The 23,069-nt window shown below is 51.8% G+C and overlaps 8 protein-coding genes across 8 annotated transcripts; 7 read left to right on the top strand and 1 right to left on the bottom strand.

Annotated features, from left to right (window-relative positions):
- Window positions 1-245: 245 nt before the first annotated feature.
- CORC01_11438 (uncharacterized protein) lies at window positions 246-1,187 on the top strand (the record flags this gene model as incomplete). Its single annotated transcript, XM_022623062.1, has 2 exons — window positions 246-1,012; window positions 1,091-1,187. The coding sequence occupies 2 exons, from the start codon at window positions 246-248 to the stop codon at window positions 1,185-1,187; spliced, it is 864 nt and encodes a 287-aa protein (XP_022470461.1).
- Window positions 1,188-3,053: 1,866 nt separating this feature from the next.
- CORC01_11437 (uncharacterized protein) lies at window positions 3,054-4,677 on the top strand (the record flags this gene model as incomplete). The annotated part of the gene is made up of 2 exons (XM_022623061.1): window positions 3,054-4,324; window positions 4,383-4,677. The coding sequence occupies 2 exons, from the start codon at window positions 3,054-3,056 to the stop codon at window positions 4,675-4,677; spliced, it is 1,566 nt and encodes a 521-aa protein (XP_022470460.1).
- A 1,289-nt stretch (window positions 4,678-5,966) lies between these two features.
- Window positions 5,967-6,679, top strand: CORC01_11436 (uncharacterized protein; the record flags this gene model as incomplete). The annotated part of the gene is made up of 3 exons (XM_022623060.1): window positions 5,967-6,248; window positions 6,327-6,516; window positions 6,603-6,679. The coding sequence occupies 3 exons, from the start codon at window positions 5,967-5,969 to the stop codon at window positions 6,677-6,679; spliced, it is 549 nt and encodes a 182-aa protein (XP_022470459.1).
- Window positions 6,680-7,221: 542 nt separating this feature from the next.
- On the top strand, window positions 7,222-7,806 carry CORC01_11435 (thioesterase superfamily protein; the record flags this gene model as incomplete). The annotated part of the gene is made up of 1 exon (XM_022623059.1): window positions 7,222-7,806. One exon carries the CDS (start codon window positions 7,222-7,224, stop codon window positions 7,804-7,806), a length of 585 nt encoding a protein of 194 aa, XP_022470458.1.
- Window positions 7,807-8,951: 1,145 nt separating this feature from the next.
- CORC01_11434 (uncharacterized protein) lies at window positions 8,952-11,075 on the top strand (the record flags this gene model as incomplete). Its single annotated transcript, XM_022623058.1, has 3 exons — window positions 8,952-10,396; window positions 10,464-10,770; window positions 10,836-11,075. The coding sequence occupies 3 exons, from the start codon at window positions 8,952-8,954 to the stop codon at window positions 11,073-11,075; spliced, it is 1,992 nt and encodes a 663-aa protein (XP_022470457.1).
- A 3,231-nt stretch (window positions 11,076-14,306) lies between these two features.
- Window positions 14,307-14,888, top strand: CORC01_11433 (uncharacterized protein; the record flags this gene model as incomplete). Its single annotated transcript, XM_022623057.1, has 2 exons — window positions 14,307-14,674; window positions 14,732-14,888. The coding sequence occupies 2 exons, from the start codon at window positions 14,307-14,309 to the stop codon at window positions 14,886-14,888; spliced, it is 525 nt and encodes a 174-aa protein (XP_022470456.1).
- A 691-nt stretch (window positions 14,889-15,579) lies between these two features.
- Window positions 15,580-16,408, top strand: CORC01_11432 (uncharacterized protein; the record flags this gene model as incomplete). Its single annotated transcript, XM_022623056.1, has 4 exons — window positions 15,580-15,994; window positions 16,052-16,091; window positions 16,147-16,198; window positions 16,253-16,408. The coding sequence occupies 4 exons, from the start codon at window positions 15,580-15,582 to the stop codon at window positions 16,406-16,408; spliced, it is 663 nt and encodes a 220-aa protein (XP_022470455.1).
- A 295-nt stretch (window positions 16,409-16,703) lies between these two features.
- Window positions 16,704-19,906, bottom strand: CORC01_11431 (OPT oligopeptide transporter; the record flags this gene model as incomplete). Its single annotated transcript, XM_022623055.1, has 11 exons — window positions 16,704-17,433; window positions 17,494-17,749; window positions 17,800-18,235; window positions 18,297-18,321; window positions 18,400-18,736; window positions 18,791-19,121; window positions 19,185-19,393; window positions 19,451-19,532; window positions 19,583-19,661; window positions 19,712-19,767; window positions 19,820-19,906. The coding sequence occupies 11 exons, from the start codon at window positions 19,904-19,906 to the stop codon at window positions 16,704-16,706; spliced, it is 2,628 nt and encodes an 875-aa protein (XP_022470454.1).
- Window positions 19,907-23,069: the final 3,163 nt, after the last annotated feature.

Raw genomic sequence — 23,069 nt, 5'->3', positions numbered from 1 at the left:
CGTGCCAGGTAACGTCAGCACTAAGTCAATCCTTCGACAGCGACTACGTCTGCGCTTACGGACGACATGAAGGGCCATTTTCGAGTACACTTATTATCCAGGAACATGCTCAAAGCGCTATCCCCAGACGTAGCAAGGATGGGACGAAAGAAATATAAAGTCGGCATCAATGCACGTTGGGGTTTTCTAGTTTGCCAAAAGGACCCCAGAACTACCGGTATTTGAAACCCCACGCCACCACCCGGATGAAGTCTCCGAGTTTATTTCGTGCCGCCTTCAACCCGTTTGAGGCGCCCAACGACACGGCAGGAAACCTGCAGGGAACTGGATTCCGACCCACAGTGATGATGGATTGGGCGCGCGTCAACGACGGCTGGGACGCGGCCGAGCTGCTCTTTGAGAAGCACCACGTCTTTCTCGAAATTCTCTGGATCTCGAGCACGTACATGCGTTTTCTAGTGCCAAGTTGGAAGAAAGTTTCGACGCCGACTCATGCAAAGTATGCAAAGCTGCCCTGGATTCCTCTCATGATCCATGTCATTGTCGGGACGACCGAAATGTTCCGATACTACTACCCTCTCGCCATCGCCGGTGAACCTCCCGTGCCAAACTGGATCGACCTTGTTCTAGGACTGGTCTTCTCGGCCGGTAGCTTCCATCTGGCTGCGTATGTCCGTGAGGGGAACATCCCCTTCATCAGAACTACATTCCAGGCAACTGCTGTGCAGCGAGCGCTCGCCTCCACGTTGGGGTACGTGCATGGTGACGCGCAGTGGCACCGGGCGTCCATCAAACTGCTGAACAACTTCACCTGGGTCCGGTGGCTCTCCACGTTCGGGACGTATCTCCAGGGATTCAGAACGTACGGGGAAACCTTCACGGCCACCGTGGTCATGGCTCATCCGCTTTCTTTGTGGGAGGGAGACTACCCCGCGGGGATTCCTCTCTATGCCTCCATCGTGCTCGCGTTGTTAGCCGTCGACAAGTGGGCATCACGAAAACTAGACGGAAAGTGAGTTACGCTAGAAGACCCGACGATCCAATACCGCCGTCCGAAAATGTGGTTTTTGGGCTGACCTGAACGTCACAGAACAGGGTTTGTCCCCCGCGTTCTCGCGAATTGCGGACTTGTCACCGTGAAGAAGGGTTATTTGGAAACGTCGACGTCTGGGGAAAAGCTGGAGTAGCTTCGCTGCGCGAACCATGGTCTGCTAAGGTTTGGGAGGAGGAAGCTTTCTGTGTACCTTACGGATTTCGCGAGAAGTTCTGCTTCGGCTACGGATTACACGCTCGGAAACGTCGCGGAACCTAGTGGAGTCGTGGCTCCCGATTGACACATTGTTTACAGTCACATCAGACTGATAACTTGATTTCAGATTCAATGTTTCAAGTTTTATTTTATTTTTATTTAATTTTTTCTAGATTTTTTCCTTGTGGCTGCTGCTCGTTGAGTAACGTGGTCGCAAAGAGTTTGCAATGGGAATTGGCAAAGTCACAGAGAGAGCCGCAGGACAATGTGGACTCGGTAAACCTCCGAGGTGCGGATGGATCACCGAATCTCGCATGCAGGTTACAGACCCAATCCCAAGTGCCGCAGCTAGTGGTCATACGCCTGCATTGGGATAAGCTCGCCGCGAAAAGGGAGAGCGAAGCCGATCGGCTCGTTGCATTCGTAGTGAGTGCCACAAGTCGCCAGGGTCTGGCCGGCGAGGAGAAGAACACGAGGGCCGTCCTGAGACTTATATGCTTCCAAGATTCGGCAAATCCCCCAGCCCCTTTTCATCAGCATGAGATCTGATCGAAGGGGAGGGCAGGGGAGAAAACGGGTGCGGGCCTTATGCCGCTCTTATTGCGCACTTCTAGAAGGCATAGCGCGTGTCTTGCTTAGTTACGCCGTGTATTACGCCGTCGTCACTATCCCCGTTCGCCGCCGTCTTCTTTACGCCGCGAGTCAGCCAGCCCGTTCGTGACGTGGGGGGTTCTTTCGGTTCGCATATCCACTGATAATGGTTCTTTTGGTCAACTCTTGGCCTTTGTTGGGGCCTTGGCATCGCATGCTGCCGTCTTGGCTGCTGTTGCTTAATTGTCGCCGCATTGCATGGCATCGTTATCAGTGCTGGGCGGAACATCGTCAACAGTTCAACGACACTTCGACGCTTCAACAGAGGCGTCGTGGGTTTCTAGGTGGAACCTTTTCCCACACCGAACCATCCATTGCATCCGACGTGCTTCTAAGGCCCGCATCTGGGATCATACGACTACGACTATACTCTTTTGGCTTTTTCTGCCCCCCTTAGCCGCCTGGCAAAGGCCGGTTCCGCAGATTGCTTGCTGGATGGTGGGAGGGATTTAAGCAGCAAGGCGGGACCCGGGAGGGTCGTCTTGAGCGAAGGCGGCGAATAGGTGGAACGAGAATTCGTCTGAGCGTCTCCACGGGGGAGGTGTGATGAAGCTATCGCCCTCAGGGAAAACGGGACGGGTGTGCCTGGCTCGGTCGACTTCCGTCCTAGCCCTGGCCGAGTCAACCCGGCCACGCACAACGGAACGTGGTCGGCATTGACGACACATGAAGGCCCGTCGTCGCCCGTACGAATACTTCTCAGCTCTGTCAACAAGATACCTTGTCGAGCAGCGAGCCCTCTCCAAGTCCCCAGGGCCGCCAGGGCCGCCAGGACCCTCTCCCCTCGCCTTCGTTTCTCCATCTTTTGCTCGCCGCCCCTCCACATTGCTGACCCTTACCTGAACGGAGAAAGCAAGCTCGTTTGGAGTTTGGATTATGAATCTGCTTTGCGGTCAGAATCCTGCGGGGTCTCCGCAGACCTTTCCCCACAAGGGAACAGTCACATTGAGATGGACGCCGTCCGCTTGATGAAATTCCTTAAGAGCGAGGTCGCCTCGCCTCTCTCCCAGGTGCTGTCCCATCTGAGTTCCTATCCCATCCTCGTCGACTGTCTGTTCTCCTTGCTCCGTGCGGACATACAATCGGGCTGAAGCTTCTCCATCACCTGAAGAATTCGGATCACAGCCGTGCGCACAAAACATTAGTCCCGATAATGGGTGCGAACTACTTCGGCCGCACGGGCAATGCCCTGAGTGTTCTTCAGATCGCTCTTGTCGTCTGCCCGGCCTTCATCCTCTTCGGATACAACCAGGCTGGTCTCGGTGGTCTACTCACTTCTGAGGACTGGGTCAAGACTTTCCCTGAAATTGATACTGTCAACACCACCGGCAAGACCAAGAACGACAACTCGACGCTGCAGGGTTTCGTCGTCGCTACCTTCACCGTTGGTGCCCTCTTCGGTGCCCTCTCATGCTCTTGGTCTGGCAATGCCTTCGGACGTCGCAATGTCATCTTCTTTGCAGGCGTCTGCACTCTTATCGGAGAGATCCTCGAATGCGCTTCCTTCCAACTGGCGCAGCTTATCGTCGGTCGCCTCATCGTCGGTTTCGGAGTCGGTCAGCTCAGTTCTATCGTGCCCGTGTGGCAGAGTGAGACCTCCGGCGCCAAGGACCGTGGCCGCCAGGTTGTCCTTACCGGCCTCTTCACTTGCGTCGGTTACGTCTTGGAGAGCTGGATCAACCTTGGCTTCTGGGAATTCAAGACTGGCCCCGTCACATGGCGTCCTCCTATTGCCATCGCCATTGTCTTCTCCCTGATGTTGATGGGTAGCATCTACTTCCTTCCTGAGTCGCCCAGATGGCTCGTCATGAAGGCCCGATCCGCCGAGGCTCGTACCATCATTGCCGCTTTTCGGGGCTTGCCTGAGGACTCCCTTGAAGTCCAGGCCGAGGTTGCTGGCATCGAGCACTCGCTCGAGGAGACTACGCAAAACGCCGCTAAGCTCTCGGACATGCTCAAGATGGGCGACGACAAGCTCGCCTACCGTTTCGGACTCTGCATTCTGCTCCAGTTCTACCAGCAGATGTCGGGAAGCAACCTCGTGTCAGTCTACGCTCCCATCCTGTTCCAGCAGAACCTGGGTATGGCGCCCGAGCAGTCCAAGGCCCTCGCTGGAGGTGCCCTTACCTGGAAGTTCCTCTCATCGTTCTTGGCCTTCTTCGCTATTGATCGATTCGGTCGCCGTGCCGTCTTCATCCTCAGTGGTTGCGGAATGGCTGCTTGCATGACCTGCCTGGCCATCACGACATCGTTCCCCAAGGACAACAAGGCTGCCCAGATCGCTGCTGGTTGCTTCATCTACCTGTTCAATACCTTTGTGCCTATCGGTTTTCTGGGTGCCAACTTCCTGTACTGTACCGAGATTGCGCCCATCCGTCTCCGTATGGCTATGTCTTCCATCTCTACTGCCAACCATTGGCTTTGGTAAGCCACAACTACATGCCGCCTTTTCCATCACAATTTCTTGCTAACAATTTCCTAGGAACTTTGTCGTTGTCATGGTCACCCCCGTTGCCCTCAACACGATCGGCTACCAATACTACATTGTCTACGCCGTCATCTCGGCCTGCATTCCCGTCAGCGTCTACTTCCTCTTCCCTGAGACCATGGGCCGCAACTTGGAGGAGATTGAGCTGCTTTTCAAGGACTCTCCCTCCGTGTTTGCCACGGTCAAGTTCGCCAAGAACCGACCCATCGCCATGCCACAGGAGTTTGAAAGCGACAAGCCACCACAGAAGGCCGACTACATTGAGAAGCAGACGGATGACTCAATGTAATATGGAATGGAGTTATATTGTGGTTGGAAAAGTTCAGGATGAAACACCACAGGAGCAGTTCAGCATCAGCAAGCGGAAGTCTTTTTTTTAGCGAAATGAATCAAAAGTCATGACTTTGGTATCTGCGAATACCACACCCAACTTCTGCGCATCTCATGGTCATACGTGAAGTATCTCAATCCCGAAGGCGATACGAAGAATAAGTTTAACAGCGATTGTTGTTTTCCCTTTCCGAGTCTCTATGCTTCTGCACTTCCACTTGGTTTCACAGTCGTGATTAATATCCGGAGGGCTGGGGTATTATTTACGACAAAGCCACCGGCCGTGGCACAGTCGTAGCGCCCATGAAATTATCCTCGACCAGTGGGTCGCTAGTATTTCCAGGCCCATTCACAGGCTCTGCTCTCCCTCCTCGGGGTCCCCTGCGGCAAAGGCCAATGCAGCTTACTTAGACACGAACATCACCCCATCAAACACGCGTCCGGGGGTGTGATTTAGGTAAAGTTTAGGAAGAAAGTTTCAGACCGGCCATACTGTGTACGCCTTGGCCTGCATGAACATTAACATTACAATATTCAAGAATCACTGTGTTTGTGTTATTAAACTGATGAATGAGGGCCTGTAAGACAGCGATGCGCGCTCATGATGGGAATGAGATGATCTTGGCTGGGCAACCTGTAAAAGTAAGCCTTGATCAGATCATTTCCAGGGAAATGAGGAGCTGTGAAAAGAGTATGATATTCACGCGTCAAGTGAGACCAACCAAGTTCACGCGCTCATCTCAGAAGGCCAATAGCCCTTATTTATGCACAGATGCCCCGGATCTTGTGAGATTGCAAAGGAGTCAGACGCATATCGGACAGCATCTGATAGTGGCCGTCAACATGTGCCTAGTCTTACTTGCAGCTACACTAAGCCCCAATCTGGCAGGAAACATAGGCTCTAGTGCCTTGGAAGTACCGTCAGCAGAGCTGAAATGCTGGTGTAAGGCCGCTGTGCCTGTTGAAATGCCATCCTCCAGTTGTCTATGGGACGATCGAGGCCTTTTCCGCCTGTTGGCTGCAGAATATTGATCACGGCGACAACATTCAAGCTTGCAACAGTACCTATCAGCGGCACGATGCAACAATAATGCAGCATCTCGTATTCGTCTATGTCTTGGCGGTCGGTGCACTTTTGGGGCGCGATAAGTCGCATGGCTTATATCATGCCTTCGCGCCTTCTAAGGGCAAATTATACTGGTAAAGAGTCTTTCCCCAGACATTCACCTGATCAAATTTAAGTTTACGATGCTCAGCTCAATTCTCAAGACTGTGCTGTTGGCTGCCGCTGTCGTGTCGGCATGCACCCCTCCGACGGAGCCTCTTTCAAACAACATCACCGAGGGTTTCGGAATTCAGATACAAAATGCCTCTGTGCCCATCATTCACAATCGCTACATCAACTTGTGGTCAGCGGGCGGCGGAGACCAGCATCTCTACCTGAGTCCGGCTGGAAACTCTGCTTTCAATTTGACCCTGGTCAACGGCGTGCTGTCGAGGGGAATCATCCATGCCGTCATTAACGGAGAAGTAAGTCAATTAGACAAAGTTTGGCGTAGGCATTTTATTAATAGTCCATAGTACACCGCAGATGACAACACTACCAAGATGTTCATGACGGAGCGCGGAGACCCCAAGGCCTACTTCCAGCCAGTCTATGGATGCAACCCCGACACAGATGCTGTGCAGGTCGAATTGGATTTTGTTTCCAGAGCCGCTCTTTCGGGTGGTTTCATCTGCTTCAGAAGTGCATCCGGAGATAGACATGAGGCGAGATACTCTCCTCCCGGTAATACTGGTAAGTTTCTTAATTCGATTTCTTGATCAGCTTTCCCCCTTATACCGGCCTTATCCTGTAAACTGGAAGATGAGCTCCGGGCTAAGTGAATACTGTAGTCATTAGAGCAGATCGGCCTTGCTATGAGGTAAGATTGGCTTTGGTTCCTGCTCCCGCGGAATGAGAAGAGCTTAAGACGAAGGTATGCGTAACATGAGGAGAGCTGGGTGATTGGTCCATACACCTCGAGAGTCTAGTTGAGTAATCAAGTATTTGAGTTCGTAACAACTGCAAATCACAAGGATCGATCTCAACCGCGGGTCTTCATGCTGAAACATGCATATAGATCATGCCTCATATACTTAATTCTAACTTTGTGAATTCAACTTAAGGATGTCAATCAGACGTCCGTAACTTGAAACTTACCAAAAACAATTGAATGAAGCATTGTTACAATTTCAATATTTTAGTCGTCGTATATTTGAAGTGTTGCTGGATTGCATATGCTGTTGGTCCAGGCTCTTTGGCACCTAGTAGACTAGACGCGTGCTGTACTCACGTGAAACATGCCAAAAGCGCTGTGCAATTTTTGCCGAGGTCCAAACACGATTGCTGGCCTGACATCGCTGCGCACTCGCAATCAACAACTTACCCATCACCACGTTCGTAATCGTCAACGCGTACCTGTCCGTTCTTGATCTCAATCACCAGTAGTTGTAACTCATAATGAGTCGCAATCAGGACGCCGACAGGTTGCCGCAAACAATCGGCGAAATAGAGGCTCTGCCTTGGTGTCGCACCCTCCTCGCAAACCCAAAAGTTACCACATTCGTTCCGCAATCCCGTGTCCCAGAAAACACCAACCCACACGACAGGTTCTTCGGGAAGACGCTCAACAACGCGAGTGGTATACCGGCATGCATCAGCTTCCATCTCACGACGCCGGGAAAATCCGTCATCACCGAACTTTCGTCCCTATTTGCGCTTTCAAGAGGGGTTGATGGCTACCCCAACATCGCACACGGCGGCATCACTGCGGTGCTGATCGACGAGGTCCTTGGCGTGTTGATTCAAAGAAACATGGACACGGAGAGAGAGCATCCAGTTTTCAAGATGAATACAGTCACCTCGTCCATGAACATCAAGTACCTCAAGCCCATCAAAACGCCATGTGTTGTGCTAGGGGTAGGACAGATCAGGGATATCCGTGGAAAGAAAATCCTGCTTAGAGCTATTCTCAAAGACGCAGAGGGTGTGGAGTTGGTGACGTGCGACTCTGTCTGGATTGGTATTCCGAGGGTCAAGATATAGAAGGTTCTTATAGGGATTAAGTAGGATCTGTACGTACACGTCATCCATAAGTTTGTGTGTTGTGAGTCCTTCGGGAGGAAGAAGTCGAAAATAACATCAGTCAAGCCGAAGCATTTGGCAGTGGTTCTCATAGATGCCTTTCTTACTACGAGTTTTGGCTGCATCCTCTCTATTCTGGGCGGCGGATGCAACTCGATTTTGCCGTATAGGTGGATGCAATCGACGTCGTTGTTATCAACTTGGGGAATCAACGTGGGGAAGTATTGAAATATCTCGGTGACAAATTGCTTCCGTTAAACCAAGGGCCCATAAGGTAGAGTGTACAGAGTGCCCCAAAACGGCCATATTCCCCATATGGGATAGATTACTTTGTGGGGAGTTCCTTTCGCGGCAGTCTAACTGACAGCAGCCTCCTTACCTAACGCGGGTAGCACGGATGCATTTTACTTCCGGAAAATTACGTGACCGGGCCAATCATGAAACTACCTCATTCTCTTCCATCATCTTCACTGAGAAATTTCCTGAAATTATCCCGATTCGACCCAGGGGTCTTGGTCGGCTTCTCATTTCACTTCTCGTTTACGGACTGCCGGCTGCTATTCGGAGCCGAGTTACTATTAGCATACCGCAACACGCCGGCCGGCTGTGTGGGTCGCCCAGTCCGGACGCCTTCCCGAAACAGCCATCCGATTCTCAGGTGAAGCGTCCGGGGTTGGCGTTCCGGCGTCCCACACCTCCGCACACCGGTGTGGCACACAAACATACACGCTTTACCATGGATGCCATGGATACTGAGTCCGTCCAGAGCGGACGGACGCAAGACAAAGCTTCCCGCATTGCGAAGGTTCGTAGGACCCTGAGAAGAAATTGTCCACAGACACTTATCCGTAAAAATAAAGGCCTGTCTACGATGCCAATCTAAAAAGATCAAGTGCGACGGAAAGACGCCATCATGTTCTCCTTGCGTCAATCGCAGCCTGGAGTGCGTGTATCAGCAGGTACAGAGGCGGCGTGGCCCAGGCCGAAGGTATGCCAAGTTCAGGATCTGCCCACTTACATACTCATCCATCACAAATGGATGTCGGAATTGACCTTGATTATGTAGCAAAATGTACATCCAAGCTTTAGAAGAGCGACTGTCAAAAATGGAAGCTGTTCTGAATCAAGCTGGGCTTCCGAGGCCCGGGGCACCGCCGACCAGGATATCGCCTTCAGAAACTGATGCCGCGTCTGTCTCTGTGTTGGCCGGCCCGGCGATACCAACCAGCACAGCGCCAATACCGAACCACCGGCTTGATGCCGCACAAGCCGCAGCCAGTCACGCCCCAACAGATCACCCCATGGGTGATGAAGTCGTAGTACCGCCAGCGCCGGGCCCGTCTCGTAACTCTGGCGGCCAATCCAACCTCAGAGGTAGTCAGACGCCTGTCCCTCAGTCTCGAGAGATTCGCGAACCACCGTCGCAAATATCAGACAAGATGCCAGCCTTTGCCGTCATTGCAAGTCGTATGAGGGAGGTTAATTCCGCCTCTTATTGTTCTACATTCAACAGACAGGTCTTCACCCCTCGACTCGAACGGGAGGAGGCCATTACTATCTTGATGCCTCTCTATGAAGACGTAATCAGAAATTACCCGCTTTTGAACTTTCACTACTTTGTTCGCCATTTCGAAACATTACCAGCAGCAGATGACACTTTTAACAGCACATCAGGCTGGGCATATATGAACGCTGTTATTGCCGTCGGAACACGGTGGAAGACTATCAACAATGCGTTTCAGGAAGTCTGTCAACTCGCCTGGCCTTTCTTCAAAAATGCATTTTCCGTCCTTACAGAGCTGATGGTCAAGGGCAGTGACTTGCTATCGGTGCAGGCCATAGTCGCCATGGCAGTCTTCATGCAGGGAACTACTTGCACCAGAACAGCAACTTTGCTATCATCTGCCGCAGTAAGACTGTCTCAAAACATTGGGCTGCATCGGCAGCCTTGCACCATGATGTCGATGTGCGCACAGGATGTCGAGGCACGAAGCCGGGTGTTCTGGGTGGCCTACATACTCGACAAAGAAACTGGTCTGAACCACGGCCTAGATTCGATACAAGACGACGACGACATTGAGACGGAGCTGCCGAGTGGATGGGGAGACGGCGTTGACATCTTGAACCTCAGAGCCAAGCTCGCGATGGTAGAGTCTTCGATCCGCAGACGTTTATATACAGCAAAGGGTCTCCGGCTTACCGACGATGACTTGGTCAAGGCCATTATCGATTTAGATGCCCTTCTTGAGGAATGGAGGTCAAGTATGCCCACAAATCTTCAACCATCCTATGAAACCCCGGCATCAGGGGCAAATATTGCGCCAGACATTCTAAATCTGCACTTGGCCTTTTACAGATGCACAATGATGGTGCACTGGGCAGCAAGACGGCACGATCAATACCCTACCGTAGCTGTTTTTGTGGGAACGCCCGCTGGATTCGAAATGCCCTACATCCAGCTGTCCTTTTCGCAGAAGCGATGCCGCATGGCGGCGCACGCGACCTTGGGACTATTCCGAACTATTATAACGCCGCAATACGCAGACCTATGGTAAGCTTCCGCGCGCGAATCAATGGTCCTTGGTCCTTGGTCCTAGACACTCAGCTCACATTTACAGGCGAATCTTGTGTTACCCCCTTTGCGCCAGCATCACTCTCTTGACGGATGTGCTCGAGAGTCCAGGTTCTTCTCGCGCTCGGGGAGACTTGGCAGCAACGCGAAATTTTGCCCATTTCCTTCAAAAGTTCGAAAAGTCAGAAGGATGTGATTTGAAACGTGTCTTGACGGCGTGCGCCATGATGCAGCGAACGGCGCAACATACTGTTGATGATGCTCAGAACATAATGCGCACCCAGAATCTGGTCGGCAATGACGGCGGTGGTGTGTCCCTCATACCGGGTTTCAGTCTCAGTGAAGATGCGCAGGTGAGACATTGGCTGAATTACAAGCTTGGAGCCACGGCTAATACTTTTGTTCTTTTGATACTTAGGTTCTGCATTCTTTGCTCGGCACGGCAACACATCCGATGTATCTCATTCAAGGACTCATGGGGAATCTGCCCAACCGAGACCAGAATCTTACAATGAGGCTTGCGCAACTGCTTGGTACTCCCTTTGAGAGCGGCAAGCCGGGCAGTCCACTCGGATCTCAACCGTTGCAACCGGAGACGTACGGCTTTGGCTTCGGTCAAGGCCAAGCTGGCAATGACCCAACGGCGAATTGGTCTTGATGATAGCGGCGTTGGTCTAGAATCAGACTCATGCAATACATGGTTGCCATTTTAAGCGACAGGTGTCATAGAGAGTTGAATGCGCTCGCTCCGAGATAGAGAAGTTAGAGCCTGAGAAATCCCGAAACAATTGATGACACATAAGTGTCGGGAACTGGAGCTAAGCCAATCCACCGACGCTCGATCAAGCAGGGGTTATTGAATGTCCGAAATCTCAGTTGAGAATTGAAGCCAAGTTATGGCTGGTGTACCTAAGGTATATTCATACTGCGCGTGGCGCCGCAGACGTGCTTGACTGGATGCCCGGGTACGAGCCTGATGTTGGAGATCAGTCTGCTTCTAAACGGCGCCCATTCGCTCTTGAATTGCATGTGCTACTGTTGGTTTACGTGATCACAGGGTGATTTGTTCGATCGAACCGTGGTGACGAAGGGTCAATTACTCTTGTATTGATCTCTGCGTGAAGTGGAAAAGAGAGGTTCCAACCGGTGGTTGGATCGCCGGTCAAACGCTGATATAGAGACCCTCAGATGGCCCCTGCGCTGGCGCTGACTCGAGGTCGAATTGGGCTTCCAATCCGACAGCTACAGAATTAACAAGCGCTCAACTGCTGGAGGCGGCGCTCTATTTTACAATTTGAGATCACTGTACCGCAACAATCATCCGAGGGAGTATAGAAGGACAACTTGAATTAAGCCGTCTAAATTTCTCAGATGAACAAGAAGCCAAATGTCTATACTAAGTTGTGAACTACCATTATCCGCCCAATTTCTGGAGGCCTGGAAGTAAAGATTCCTTCCGGTCAAGATTTGATCGTTGCCGAATCATCATCTCTTATATGCATTGCAAGAAGTCTTTCCGATGCTACCGACATCCATTGGCACATGAGGTTGTCCTATGACAAGGCGCACCGACCACACAGACCCGGCTTCTTGCCACCTCATCTTGACTTATGTTAAGCCAAATCACAGGGCAAACGTCGCGTCACCTCGGTTCTTGGAGGAGTATGCAATTTAGCAAGTAGCATACATGAATGAGTTATATTTCATGGTGCGCGATGTCTCATATGCGTACTTGAATCAATCGAGTAGATTCATTCAATAGGAAGATGATTCTCTCGCGTTCTCTTCGCCAAGGGTTCATGCTAGTTAAGTCATCACTGGCTTGAACTCTTTTCCGTACACTCATTCAAGGTGCACAGATCATTAATCCTTCTTCGCCAAGTCTTTCCCCGGGCAGCAAGTAGTCGAGAATGCCAGCCGTGAAAGACCTGACACTCGGCATCATGGCCTGGACGAGGACACCACGAACCCACATCTACGGAAAGCTCAACACTGAAGGTAATACAGAAGCTCTCTGGTCTCCCGAGCCATATGACAGGCCAGATATCCTTGTTAGGGTCCAAAGTACGTTCCCTTATGCTTTGTTCAAGCTGTTGTCCCGGTTATTCTCTTCGCTGGTCTCTTATTTGGCGTATTTCGAAGCGACAAAATCACGATCAATAGGTAAAGTTCCAGACTGATCATCCTGAAAAGCTGTTCAATAAGCTCAGCAACATGACATCGGCATTGATCTGGACTGAATCCAAGATCTTTTTATCCCCACCTTTTTCGAAGAAGACGACGGTCTGTACGTCGTATCATCCGATAGTCTCGGGCTGCGACAGGCGGCTGCCGATAGAGGCATCGATTCACCGAGTGTGACTGGCAGCCCGGAGGATATAGTTGGTTACGCAGCCCTATTCAAGAGACTTCTATCGATAAAACCATGGGATGGAGCAAGCTTCCGTTTAACACATATTTCTGGAATACTTCGGTGCAGGTTCTAGTATATTTCAACGCCCATCGCAATGGTAATAAAGGGGGGAGATTGCGTGATTGGTGGAAGAACAACTGGGACTTTCCTTGTCTCCAAAGCTTGGCGGAGATGCACTCAAAACCTCGAGAGGTTCTGAAGCCGCTGTTCACAGCTCTGGTAGGGAATGGCGTGGATGACTTGGTATATACAGCACCGGCTGCGGATGCTAACAAGAGAGGAAAATCCGTATTTTCAAGAAGCAGGACCTGAGGGGCCAAGGGCTCGCGGAGGCAGGTTGCGACGGTCTGTGTGAGTCTGAAGGCCATGACGACTGGTGGAACGAGGTTCTGCAGGACGGTAGGGGACCTATTAAATACATGGACATAGGTCTAGTCTGTTGTACAACATCGCCTTCTTTTCATCAACACTCATCTACAGAATTTATGATGAACACCTTTCATTTTAACCCCCAGCTTCCAGACAACTTCTTGAGTTGGCTTTGCGTTCAGAAGATGATCGATTAGAGGGGAAATGCATGTGATTGATGGGTCAGTGAAGAGCTTCGGCTCGGTAGGAGTACCTATATCTTTTCTCTACCATTTTCAAGTCCTTGCAGTGCCACCTCCATTGACTCGCAGAGTCAACATCTCGTTGCGCCCCTCAACATTGAGGACAAAGCACCTGACCTCAAAACTAAATCTGGTGTTTGGTTTCTTCCTTGACTAAGTTGAGATCCACTTCGCTAAAGGATACCTGGTCAACATCGTCACGAGGCCCTATGGCCAAGGTCCTCAAAAGCATCACCTACCAGGGTCATCAAATGCGGAAAGCCATATCCTAGGAAAATTCGAATCCTCATTGATACTACAGCCTGTTCAGTCCACTAAGATACGGTTTTTGTATGGTTGTGGAGCTGAAGACGGATTCGACGATCGGCAGAGAGGGAATACGAGCTCTGGAGCTATTTTGAGACGACCAGGCAGCAGCATTTAGAGCGCTACATTTTCCCGAAGGATTCGACTGCCGGAACGGGAAACAGACTCGCAGCAACGAAGAAGACGAGTCGTCGACTCGTCGGAAAATGGCTTTCTTCCTTGGCAGCACCGTTTCTCTCACGATGCCATTGGCTCTGGTTGATATTGCTGAATAACATGGGCGGTAGTGCCTTAACATTTCACACAACATTGCATACAGCGACATGCAACTGACGTGTGGCAGACACAAGTTGGCAGATTCCGTGTTTCATCACAGCAACGATCCCACCTGTACCGTGACTATTGGTCAACGGAGTTGTTATCCGGTGGTTGGGGCGTCATATCATTCGAGAGGTTGTTCTATATGAATGAGCTCTTCCCGAGTCTTCGATGACCTCCCAATCAGATAAATCCTCTCATTCCAGCATAGCAACATACCCGTATTAGCTGCAATCCAGGCATGAGCAAGAGTGCTTTTGGTAAGATATACCACCTGCTGAAGGAGGCTCCCATCGCCAACGCTGATCGATACCCCCTAGAAACGATGTCGAACGCTCCCGAAGACTTCAGCATCCGATCTCCGGTTCCTCAATACCAGGCAATGCATACTCCCGCATCAACTGCTATTAGCAGTTCCGGAACTGCTGGGCCCAACGTCAAATACTGCCACGTCGTCCACTGTAACCATGGAGAATCTCTCGGTGAAGGCTCCAGGGCCAACATCGTGCCCGTTGCTCTCGTGAAGAGATGGCCCGCCTTGATTGAGTGCCCTGCTTGCAAGGGAGTCATTCCCACCACCACCGACTATACCATTGGCAAAGGAACGCAGTAAGTCAGGACCAACCATGACTAATATCGCAAACACTTGACTAAATTGTTTTGTAGTTGGATGGCCGTCATGCTCTTCTGCACCACCGGGGTTGGCGTGTTCGCTCCGTACGCCATGAGGCCATTCAAGGACGTCGTTCACAGCTGCCAGCGCTGCGGACGCAAGGTAGCAACTCGTCGATTCGGCGGAGGTACCAAGGCGCATCTTATGTGATTAAACCCATATTTGAATTGATGGATGATTTTTCGGGCAGTAGATGCCAATCCTGCTGCGAATCAAGACATGACCAAGGGTCCATGATCTTCAGATGACTATTTCCGTAGTTTGAGCACGGGTTGTCACGCACCGTTTTCTAAGTCAATCGAAGCTTCATCCTGATTCCGCTCGTACCTTACTTGGCATCCTTGTCGCTGTCCACTGCCTAAGCAGACTTAAGCGTCCCAATGAAGTTCAGCCAGAATGACTGGCACATGCGGCCTTCTTATCGCGTGATACAGGGGAGTCAACAACTGCCGCAGCGCAAACGGCAAATGGCGCTTTGATTTCGGATCAGGATGTATCCACACGTTGCATCCTGGTATCAAAGAATAGGCGGGGCAGCTTCCGTCCGAACACCGCCGATAGAGAAGGGTTACTTCAGACGATTAACCAGTAGCTGATCCTGGTCAGGAAGTTGTCCAACTTCCTGAATTGGCAAAGGGAGCACGGCCACTGCCACCAGGCATGGCAGTGTCCCAGTTTCCTGCTTGAATGGTTGCAGGAAACGTCAAGATAGGCTCGTGGAGTTTGGACATAAAAGGTCTGGGTGGGTGCAGCATCTGCTTCTTCTTCTTCTTGCCTGGGTAAAGGTAATCACAACTTTCACCTTCAGTTTCAAAGTTCCCAGTATATAGGCGCCGGCAAAATGCACCGCGCCATCTTCCTTCTCCCTTTCCTCCTCCTAGCCAGTCCAGTATCAGCAGTGACATGGTACTTCCTCCGGTATTACCCCGCCTCCGGACAGAAGTTCACCTCCTTCTCGGGCGAGATGGTGATCCCGTCTCTACCGCGCGCCGGTGTTTACTACCTCTGGCCAGGCTTGCAGCCGACCGATAACTCTGGCGTATATCAGAACGTTCTCGACGGTCGTAGCGGAACCTGGTGGCTGGGATCCGGATGGTGCTGCTCTAACCCAAGTCTCCCCTGGGGTGGAGGCTTCAACACCTACGGTGGGGAGACAGTATCGTTCCAGAACACTCTCAAATCGGACGATTCGGCGTGGACCAGCATCGTGACGAGACAGACCGGAGGCCAGAGTGTTACTAATGACTTTGCTTTGGGTAAGCTGCAAGTTGATGATAAGCGAGACCGGCGGCACTAATTACCTCCTACCCCAGCCGACAAGTCTTTCAATCAAGCGCTTTTTGCTATTGAGTTGTAAGTAATAGCAGATGTCAAGTCTGACAACGAAGCGTTGACTAGGATGTCTCAGATACGATGTCTCATGGGACTTCGGTCCACTGGCATTCGACAACGTTGTAATTGTATGTTCATCTGTGTCACAGTGTCAATCAAGGAACGCAACTGACACCGTTCAGACGTCTATCGGCAGCTCAAACTCTAGTTGGTGCAATAGCTTGCCGGAGAATTACGATTCAGCGACAAACTATACCATCTCCGGCGCGAGTGCGACTGTAAGCGGTGACACAGTCACTTGCAGCATCCAGTCGGTTGTGCTTCATGCACCGGCGTGAGACACGGAACCATGCGGTTCATCCTTCGACAACGATTGGTATTACGATGTTGTTCTAAGAGAGGTGGCTCTCTGTGTTCAGCATAAGGGGATATTAGGAAAACCAGCTCAAAGCTACATATCAGCCCGCAGGCTCACCCATCTCTCTAATATCTACCTTGGTTATGAACAGACGTCATTGTGAATGAGTGCGTGTGAATGAAAGATTGGTCTGGCGGAAGATCCGCTACAGCTCTCATCATTGCGTGCCCAACAGAAGCAAAAAAGCCCAGTGAGACAAGCAGCGATGAAGCAGCTTAGGGAGCCGGAACCTGAGAAGGGTTCCACCAGGGGTAGAACCGCTCACCCTCGGCCAGGGTCTTGAGGGTGCATGCGGAACCCTCGCAACCGGCACCAATCTGAGTGGTGCCCCACCAGTTCACCTCGGCACCGAGCCATTGGACGGTGAAGAGCATGAGAATGCCCGAAAGTGCAATGCCGGCGGAGAACGAGGCGGACAACACAAAGTTGTACTTGGACCAGAAGGCCAAGTAGCGGGTGCGGACATAGATCCAGGACAACCAGGCGATAGGAACGGCGGGCCAGGCGTACGAGAAGCTGTACGGAGCCCAGTTGATGCCGCCGTAGAAGAGAGCAACGGGGTGGAACTGGCGGAGGTAGCGATTCTTGGGGTAGAACTTGATCAGGTAGTAGAACAGGACTGGCAGGATGATACCCAGAGGGAAGCCGAGCAGGAGGTAGTTGTATTGTCCCTGGTGGCCAAAGACCTTGATAGGTCCAATGGTGCCCCAGAGAACGGCGGCGGTGAAGAAGGTGTTAGGTCCCGGGCACAGGAAACGCATGGGTGCGTTGGGAGTGCAGACGTTGGGGATGTTGATCTGGAAGTTCATGACGCCGGTGCAGACGAACGTGGAGATGAGAGTGGCAACCATCTGGCAGGCAAAGGTCTGGCGAGGAGGAATCTTGAGGTAATGAGCGACTTTCAAGTCATTGGCGAAGTGAACAGCGTGGGCGCATGTCACGTAACTGATTCGATACCATTAGCACCAGGCGCAACCCCAAGTGGGGAGGGTTTTATAGACTTACCCAAAGGACTTGAAGAAGTTCATGGCCAGAGCATTGCCCTGTACCCACATACCACCAATGAACTCGGCCAGAACGTTGAGAGTGACCTCAATACCTGTCATGGCCTTGATGATTCCGATAGGGATGACGAAGATAACGGCCAAGAAGATACCGTAGGGGACAACACCCGGGGTAGTATAAGTAGGCCATGCTGCGACACCTGCAAAGCCGAAGCCAGCTGCGACAATGAGAGTGCCAAGGTACCACCACTCGGAAACTGGAAGGACTTTAGCGTTTGCCGTATTTCATCACTGTTGTGGTGCTCACCTTCAGGGTAGGAAGCCATGAGACGGTTGTGGACGTCCTTGTACTCGCCAGCATCTTCGCCTTCGGCAACGGTCTTCTTCTGGCGGCGAATACTGGCCCACATGTTTTTGAAACCCATCATGATCTCGTAGCGGTGGAAAATGGCAACGTGGGTGACAGCAGCAGCGTAGAGGGCAAAGAATGCGCCGTAGACCAGTGTGTTAGCGGCTCCGAGGTAGGCGGCCGAGTAGTTCATGTACTTCTCATGGTCATACATGCCACGGTCATCAAGGGCGCGTGAGACGTTGTAGAGCTCGCCGAAGTGGTCGAAGACACGGTTCGAGTTGATTGGGAGGTAGGCAGTGTTCCAGGCGTTGGTGTAGTAGAGACCCATGATCACGAAACCGATCAACCACATGCCGAGGGTGCGGTTGAAGGTGGAGAAGGCAGGAACCATCTGTTCATTCAAAGGTTAGAAATGTCCATATCTAGACACTAGATTGGTTCAGGGTACTTACCAAGGGATCGACACTGTCGAAAAGCCTATATGGGAGAACAAAGTTAGCGCAAGTTTGATCCAGATTGGGCTGATTCTCGATGAGTCGAGGGGCGTATACTCACATGACGTTCCAGTCAAAGGTAGGCCAGGGGTTGAACATTCCCAAACCGTTGCGGAAGCCTGTCAAAATCTCCAAGTTTTGATTGTCGGGCGAGATCCAAGTCATCCAGCTGAAGAAGGTGAGGACCTCAAAGATGTAGTTCGGGAACCAAAAGTAAACAAACATTGCGGCAAAGGACCACAGGAAGAACTTGTATCGGGTCATCGAGTACAATCTCTTGAACGGTCCCGGAACCGCAGTGTTGTTCTCGTTGTGGAGCGCCGAATTAAGGGCGATCGTGACGAGAGACGCCGGCCACACACAGTACGAAGGGTACACGATGAATCGACGGGTGAGGCCTAGTCGTCGTTAGAATCAAAGATGCCTCCGAGGTATATAACGCGTGTACTTACCAGCGAGACCGTATCCAATAAAGTTGGTGGAGAGAGCAATCAGGATCTGGTAGGCAAAGCTCTTGGCGTATGGCTGGTTGAAATACTGGGGCAAGACCTGAGTCCAGACAATGTACTGTGTGTACGGCAGACTCTTTGCAGTGTTTGCCATGATGGCGATAAGCATGTGCTCCTTCTTGTTGAATCGGCCTGGATTGAGGGCAAGTTTGTAACCAAAGATGGAGAAAATGGTGTTCGGCATGAACTTCTCCCATGCCTTACCGAGGGGAAATGCAAGAAGCTGGGCGACGTTGGATTCGATACTGATGAGGGGTTGACGGATACTGAAGAGCTATTCCCATTGTTAGCATTTTGCAAGGGACTCATGGAGCGAGGTCCGCGGTCTACAACGTACCTGGTTGATGAAGGCCAAGAACACCGAGAAGAAGACACCAATGGTCCACGCTCGGATCGTCCCGCACGGAAGTGAAGGGTCGTCCTTGTTGTCAACAACAGCTCGCACCTCAGCGTAGGGGCTGTTGTTGGTAATCAAAGCAGCTTCAAGCTTCATCTCCCAAATCAGTTGCTCATGCTTCTCGGGATTCTCGAAAATATTCTCGTTGTCTGCTGTCGTGTCAGTCTTGGTGACGCGGGAAGTCCTCGTCATGTACCACTACTCACCAAGAAATTCATGGATTTTCAGGAGAACGCTGTGAGGAAAGTTCGGATCACGGTTGTGAATCCTCAGCACAGTCTCCATCATCTGCGCCCCGTGTCAACGACATCTTCATATTACACATCCTTCCATCATACCTTGCGCACTCCTTCCAAGGAGAGTGTGGCAGCGACGGCCTTAGCCTCAATGAGATCATCTTCTGTGACGTTCAGATGCCTAAAGTCGTCAGCTTCGGCTGTGATCAAGGTCTTGAATACCGAACTCACGATTCGAAGACCTCTTCCTCAGAGTTGAGACGGTGGAGCTCCTTGGTATGCGCGCCCTTCACAAGCGTGTCAACTCAGTTCGTGCAATTGTTTGTCGTTGGCACTCACAGCAGCAAGTTTCTCGCCAGTCAAGACACCCTGTTCTTTCCCAACGTCTATGGGAGAGACCGGCGAGTCGTTCTTTTCGTTCGCCATCGCGCGTTAAACGGGCTGTAAGGTTGGGCCTGAATGTAGAGGAGTAGACCACGACGCAAGGACCAGACCCGATCGCGTGGGACATGGCGATAAATAAACCTTTTGAAAAGACAAGAGGACGGGCAGGTCGCTTATCAGCGGTACCAAATGGTCGGCGCCCAGATGCCAACCGGGTACCTCACGAGTGACACATTATGGGCTGCCGCTTTTGGATGATGCGAACGTGTGGCAAGGTGTCCAAGATAATTTTCGGACGCATGCCCAATCTAGGTCTACTGGGCAATATCTTGGCTGTCTGGTCGAAAAGATCGACCTTCTCGGTCAGGCATACAGCCGATAGAATGGGGTGGCTAGCAGATATGCAAGAGGACGAGGATTGGCTCGTACGACCAGGCAACTCATCGCCAGTCGCGAGACTGCGATCAAGAAGTCTGGGCGCGATGCCATCAGGCAAGGAGGCAGTGGAACCATTTGAGTTGACAAACAATGGCCCAGCTGTTGGTCCGTCTTGACGGGAAAGCAGGACAGGGAAGGGTGGTCGCAGGAGAAGCAGGGTCTTCGTTGAGGTCCTTGCAAAGTACAGTCGGCTACGTGGGGGAGGGTCCAAACTGGTAGGTCCAAGACAAGGCTGGTATCCATACGCACCTCTTGCTTGCCACGTTCTGTGCACACAGGGAATGATGCGGGTCCAACAGTGCTCTGCATTGAGTAGGGAACGTTTGTTAGGTGTGACTGAGGTGGAGTTGTGGGTACGGATGACTCTCAGAGAGACTCGCTCTAGAACTCAAGGATATCCAAAGGTCTAATGTCATGATCTACCTCCGGCAGCATCTTCGGAAAGCGACTGGCACCAGTGACATGGCACGGCGTTGATGAAGGGTCTCTGGTGAAAGCCCAGTTTGCCATCATCCTGAAGGAGAACGAGCCTATTTCCAACAAATCAGATAGCCTGAGATTATGTCTTGAACATTTTTATTTCTTGCCGTTGCCGGCCCTCGTAAAACAGAGGCAGGAACTCGATATTCAAACAGGGCAGGGGTTCAGCGGCAAGGCGTAGATAGGTGGTTAGTGCGAAGGGCCCGATGCTGGATTTGGCCTAGTTACATAAGCGCCCAGCTTGACAAAAGGCCATCAGATATTTTTGGCCTTCTTGGAAGGCTTCTTGGAAGGACATCAAATTAGCCGGTGTGGTGTTGAGGGGAGATTGAAGAGTGCACGCCCAACAGAGAAGGGGAAGGGAAGAAACGGAGCACCCAACTTGAACATTGGACGCTGAGGTTTGTCACATGTGTGGCTGCACGGGAAAATATTAAGGTTAATTTGGCGCTAGCACGGACCACCCGACCCCCCAAATCAGCCACCCAGCCCACGTGCCAGCTGTGCCAGCTATCTTCTGTGGCTGAGGTGGTGCAGTGAGTGAGTGAGTGGTGTTCTGCCAGCTGGAGCACCTCCTCGGGCCGGTGGCGAGGACATGTCTTTCCAGCTGCATCTCCATCTCTATCCGACAATAGTCTGTCTACTAATACCTTGGACGACCAAACAGTCGGAACCCATTCTCGATGCAAGTCGTCTTCTCCACCAAACGGTAGGCAGCATATGTTCCTCTTCCCAGCAGTTCCCAACCAGGCAGTATGTCGGGAACTTTTGTCAATCACGTTCGGGCTGACGTTGTCTGGGAAGGCCATCCTCAAATCACAAAGCTCGCAAGAGGCGGGGAACAAACATTTTGCGGCAGGCCAACGCCGTCTTCAAGGCTACACTACAGAGTAAAGAGTCTCGTTCTTGGTGTATTTCTTACTAGCGGCCGTTGGTGAACCCCTGCTTCCCACCCTGTCTCTCCCTTCTCCTTGTCGGCAGTGCCCAGATCTCGCTCGGCACCAGTCGAATCATCTCATTGCATACGACTTATCCAGCCGTACCTTCGACGTCCCGTTCGGGCAGGAGGATAACGCCCGCTCTATATAAGAACGGCACCACCTCTCTCTTGGCTTTTCTTGGGTTTCTCTTGGAATTTGCTTGGAACAAAGCCATCCTCTGCGATTGATCCCCTTCCACCCTCGCTATCGGCCTTTCTCTGCGCCCTTGGCTTCTTGGCGGTGTCTGCTATCATTCCCCTCCTCGCGATAACCCCCTCCCGATTCACGAGCCGTGCTCTTTCTTCCCACCCATTTCGATATCCAACACCACCAGTGCTCGGCGCCAACGAGCACCAACGCGCACCAACTTGCGCCTCACAATGGCATCGATCAACGTCTCGGATGGCTGACGCCTCCTGTCTTGTCCTGCCGCAAGTGGCGTTCGTCAGCTTCTTCGCAGAAAAAGGAAGGTCTTCTAGAATACTGCGAGGAGGGAGGCGAGTGCAGCTGATGGACGGCTTTCGACCGCGCATGTCGCATCATTCGTCAAACACCCTGGGCTTATCGCAATCTCTCGCCAAGGATCCAAGACCCCAGGGCTCAAACTGAGCGGGTTTCCCTTTCTTGGAGTCGTCGCATCCTGGTTCACATCGCCATATCCCGGCCCAACCCCCGATGGTGACGAACCTGCGGTTCGGTTGCTGCAGCTGGTCTTGTGCCCCCCTCCCAGCTGTTCTTCGAGCTTCCTACCTCAGAAAGCTCTATGCAGTCCAACCCTGGCATCGACTCTGTCAGACAGCCAGCGCGACCTTCGAAGTCGTCGCCCCACGTTCTGAGTACTCGTGTGTCTATTGCGGGCCGATGCTCTAACAGTCTAGACCGGAGACATTGAAGATTACGAAAGGATGCTTGTTTACCCGTGGTGAATCGGGACAATTCCCACGATGGAGACGCCCGATTCGGCATTCACACACCACTATCACGATTTCGTAATGATCGCGACCTCTGGGGGCAATGGCATCTAAAAGGTCCTTATGAGAGACAAAGAGGACAGACTTTCGACGACCGGCATGTGGCTGCGTCTTGATATCGTCGTCGATGTTACCACATAAGTCGTCAACCGCAACATTACGCAAGACGACATAGCTATGGCAGTTTTGGCTTTCTGGCGCTGGCAAAGACCCGACCAATGTAGTCATGTTCAGACGGAGAATCGTCGCCCGAGTAGGCTCGTTTGATCCTATCACCCCAGTTTCTTGCGAGTGGCCAATTTGAACAACCGATCTATGCGATAAACGGAGCAAACT

Source organism: Colletotrichum orchidophilum (genome assembly GCF_001831195.1).
Source record: "Colletotrichum orchidophilum strain IMI 309357 chromosome Unknown Scaffold_124.1, whole genome shotgun sequence".
Classification (NCBI taxonomy): Eukaryota; Fungi; Ascomycota; class Sordariomycetes; order Glomerellales; family Glomerellaceae; genus Colletotrichum; species Colletotrichum orchidophilum.
This window is presented reverse-complemented; position numbering and strand designations above follow the sequence as displayed.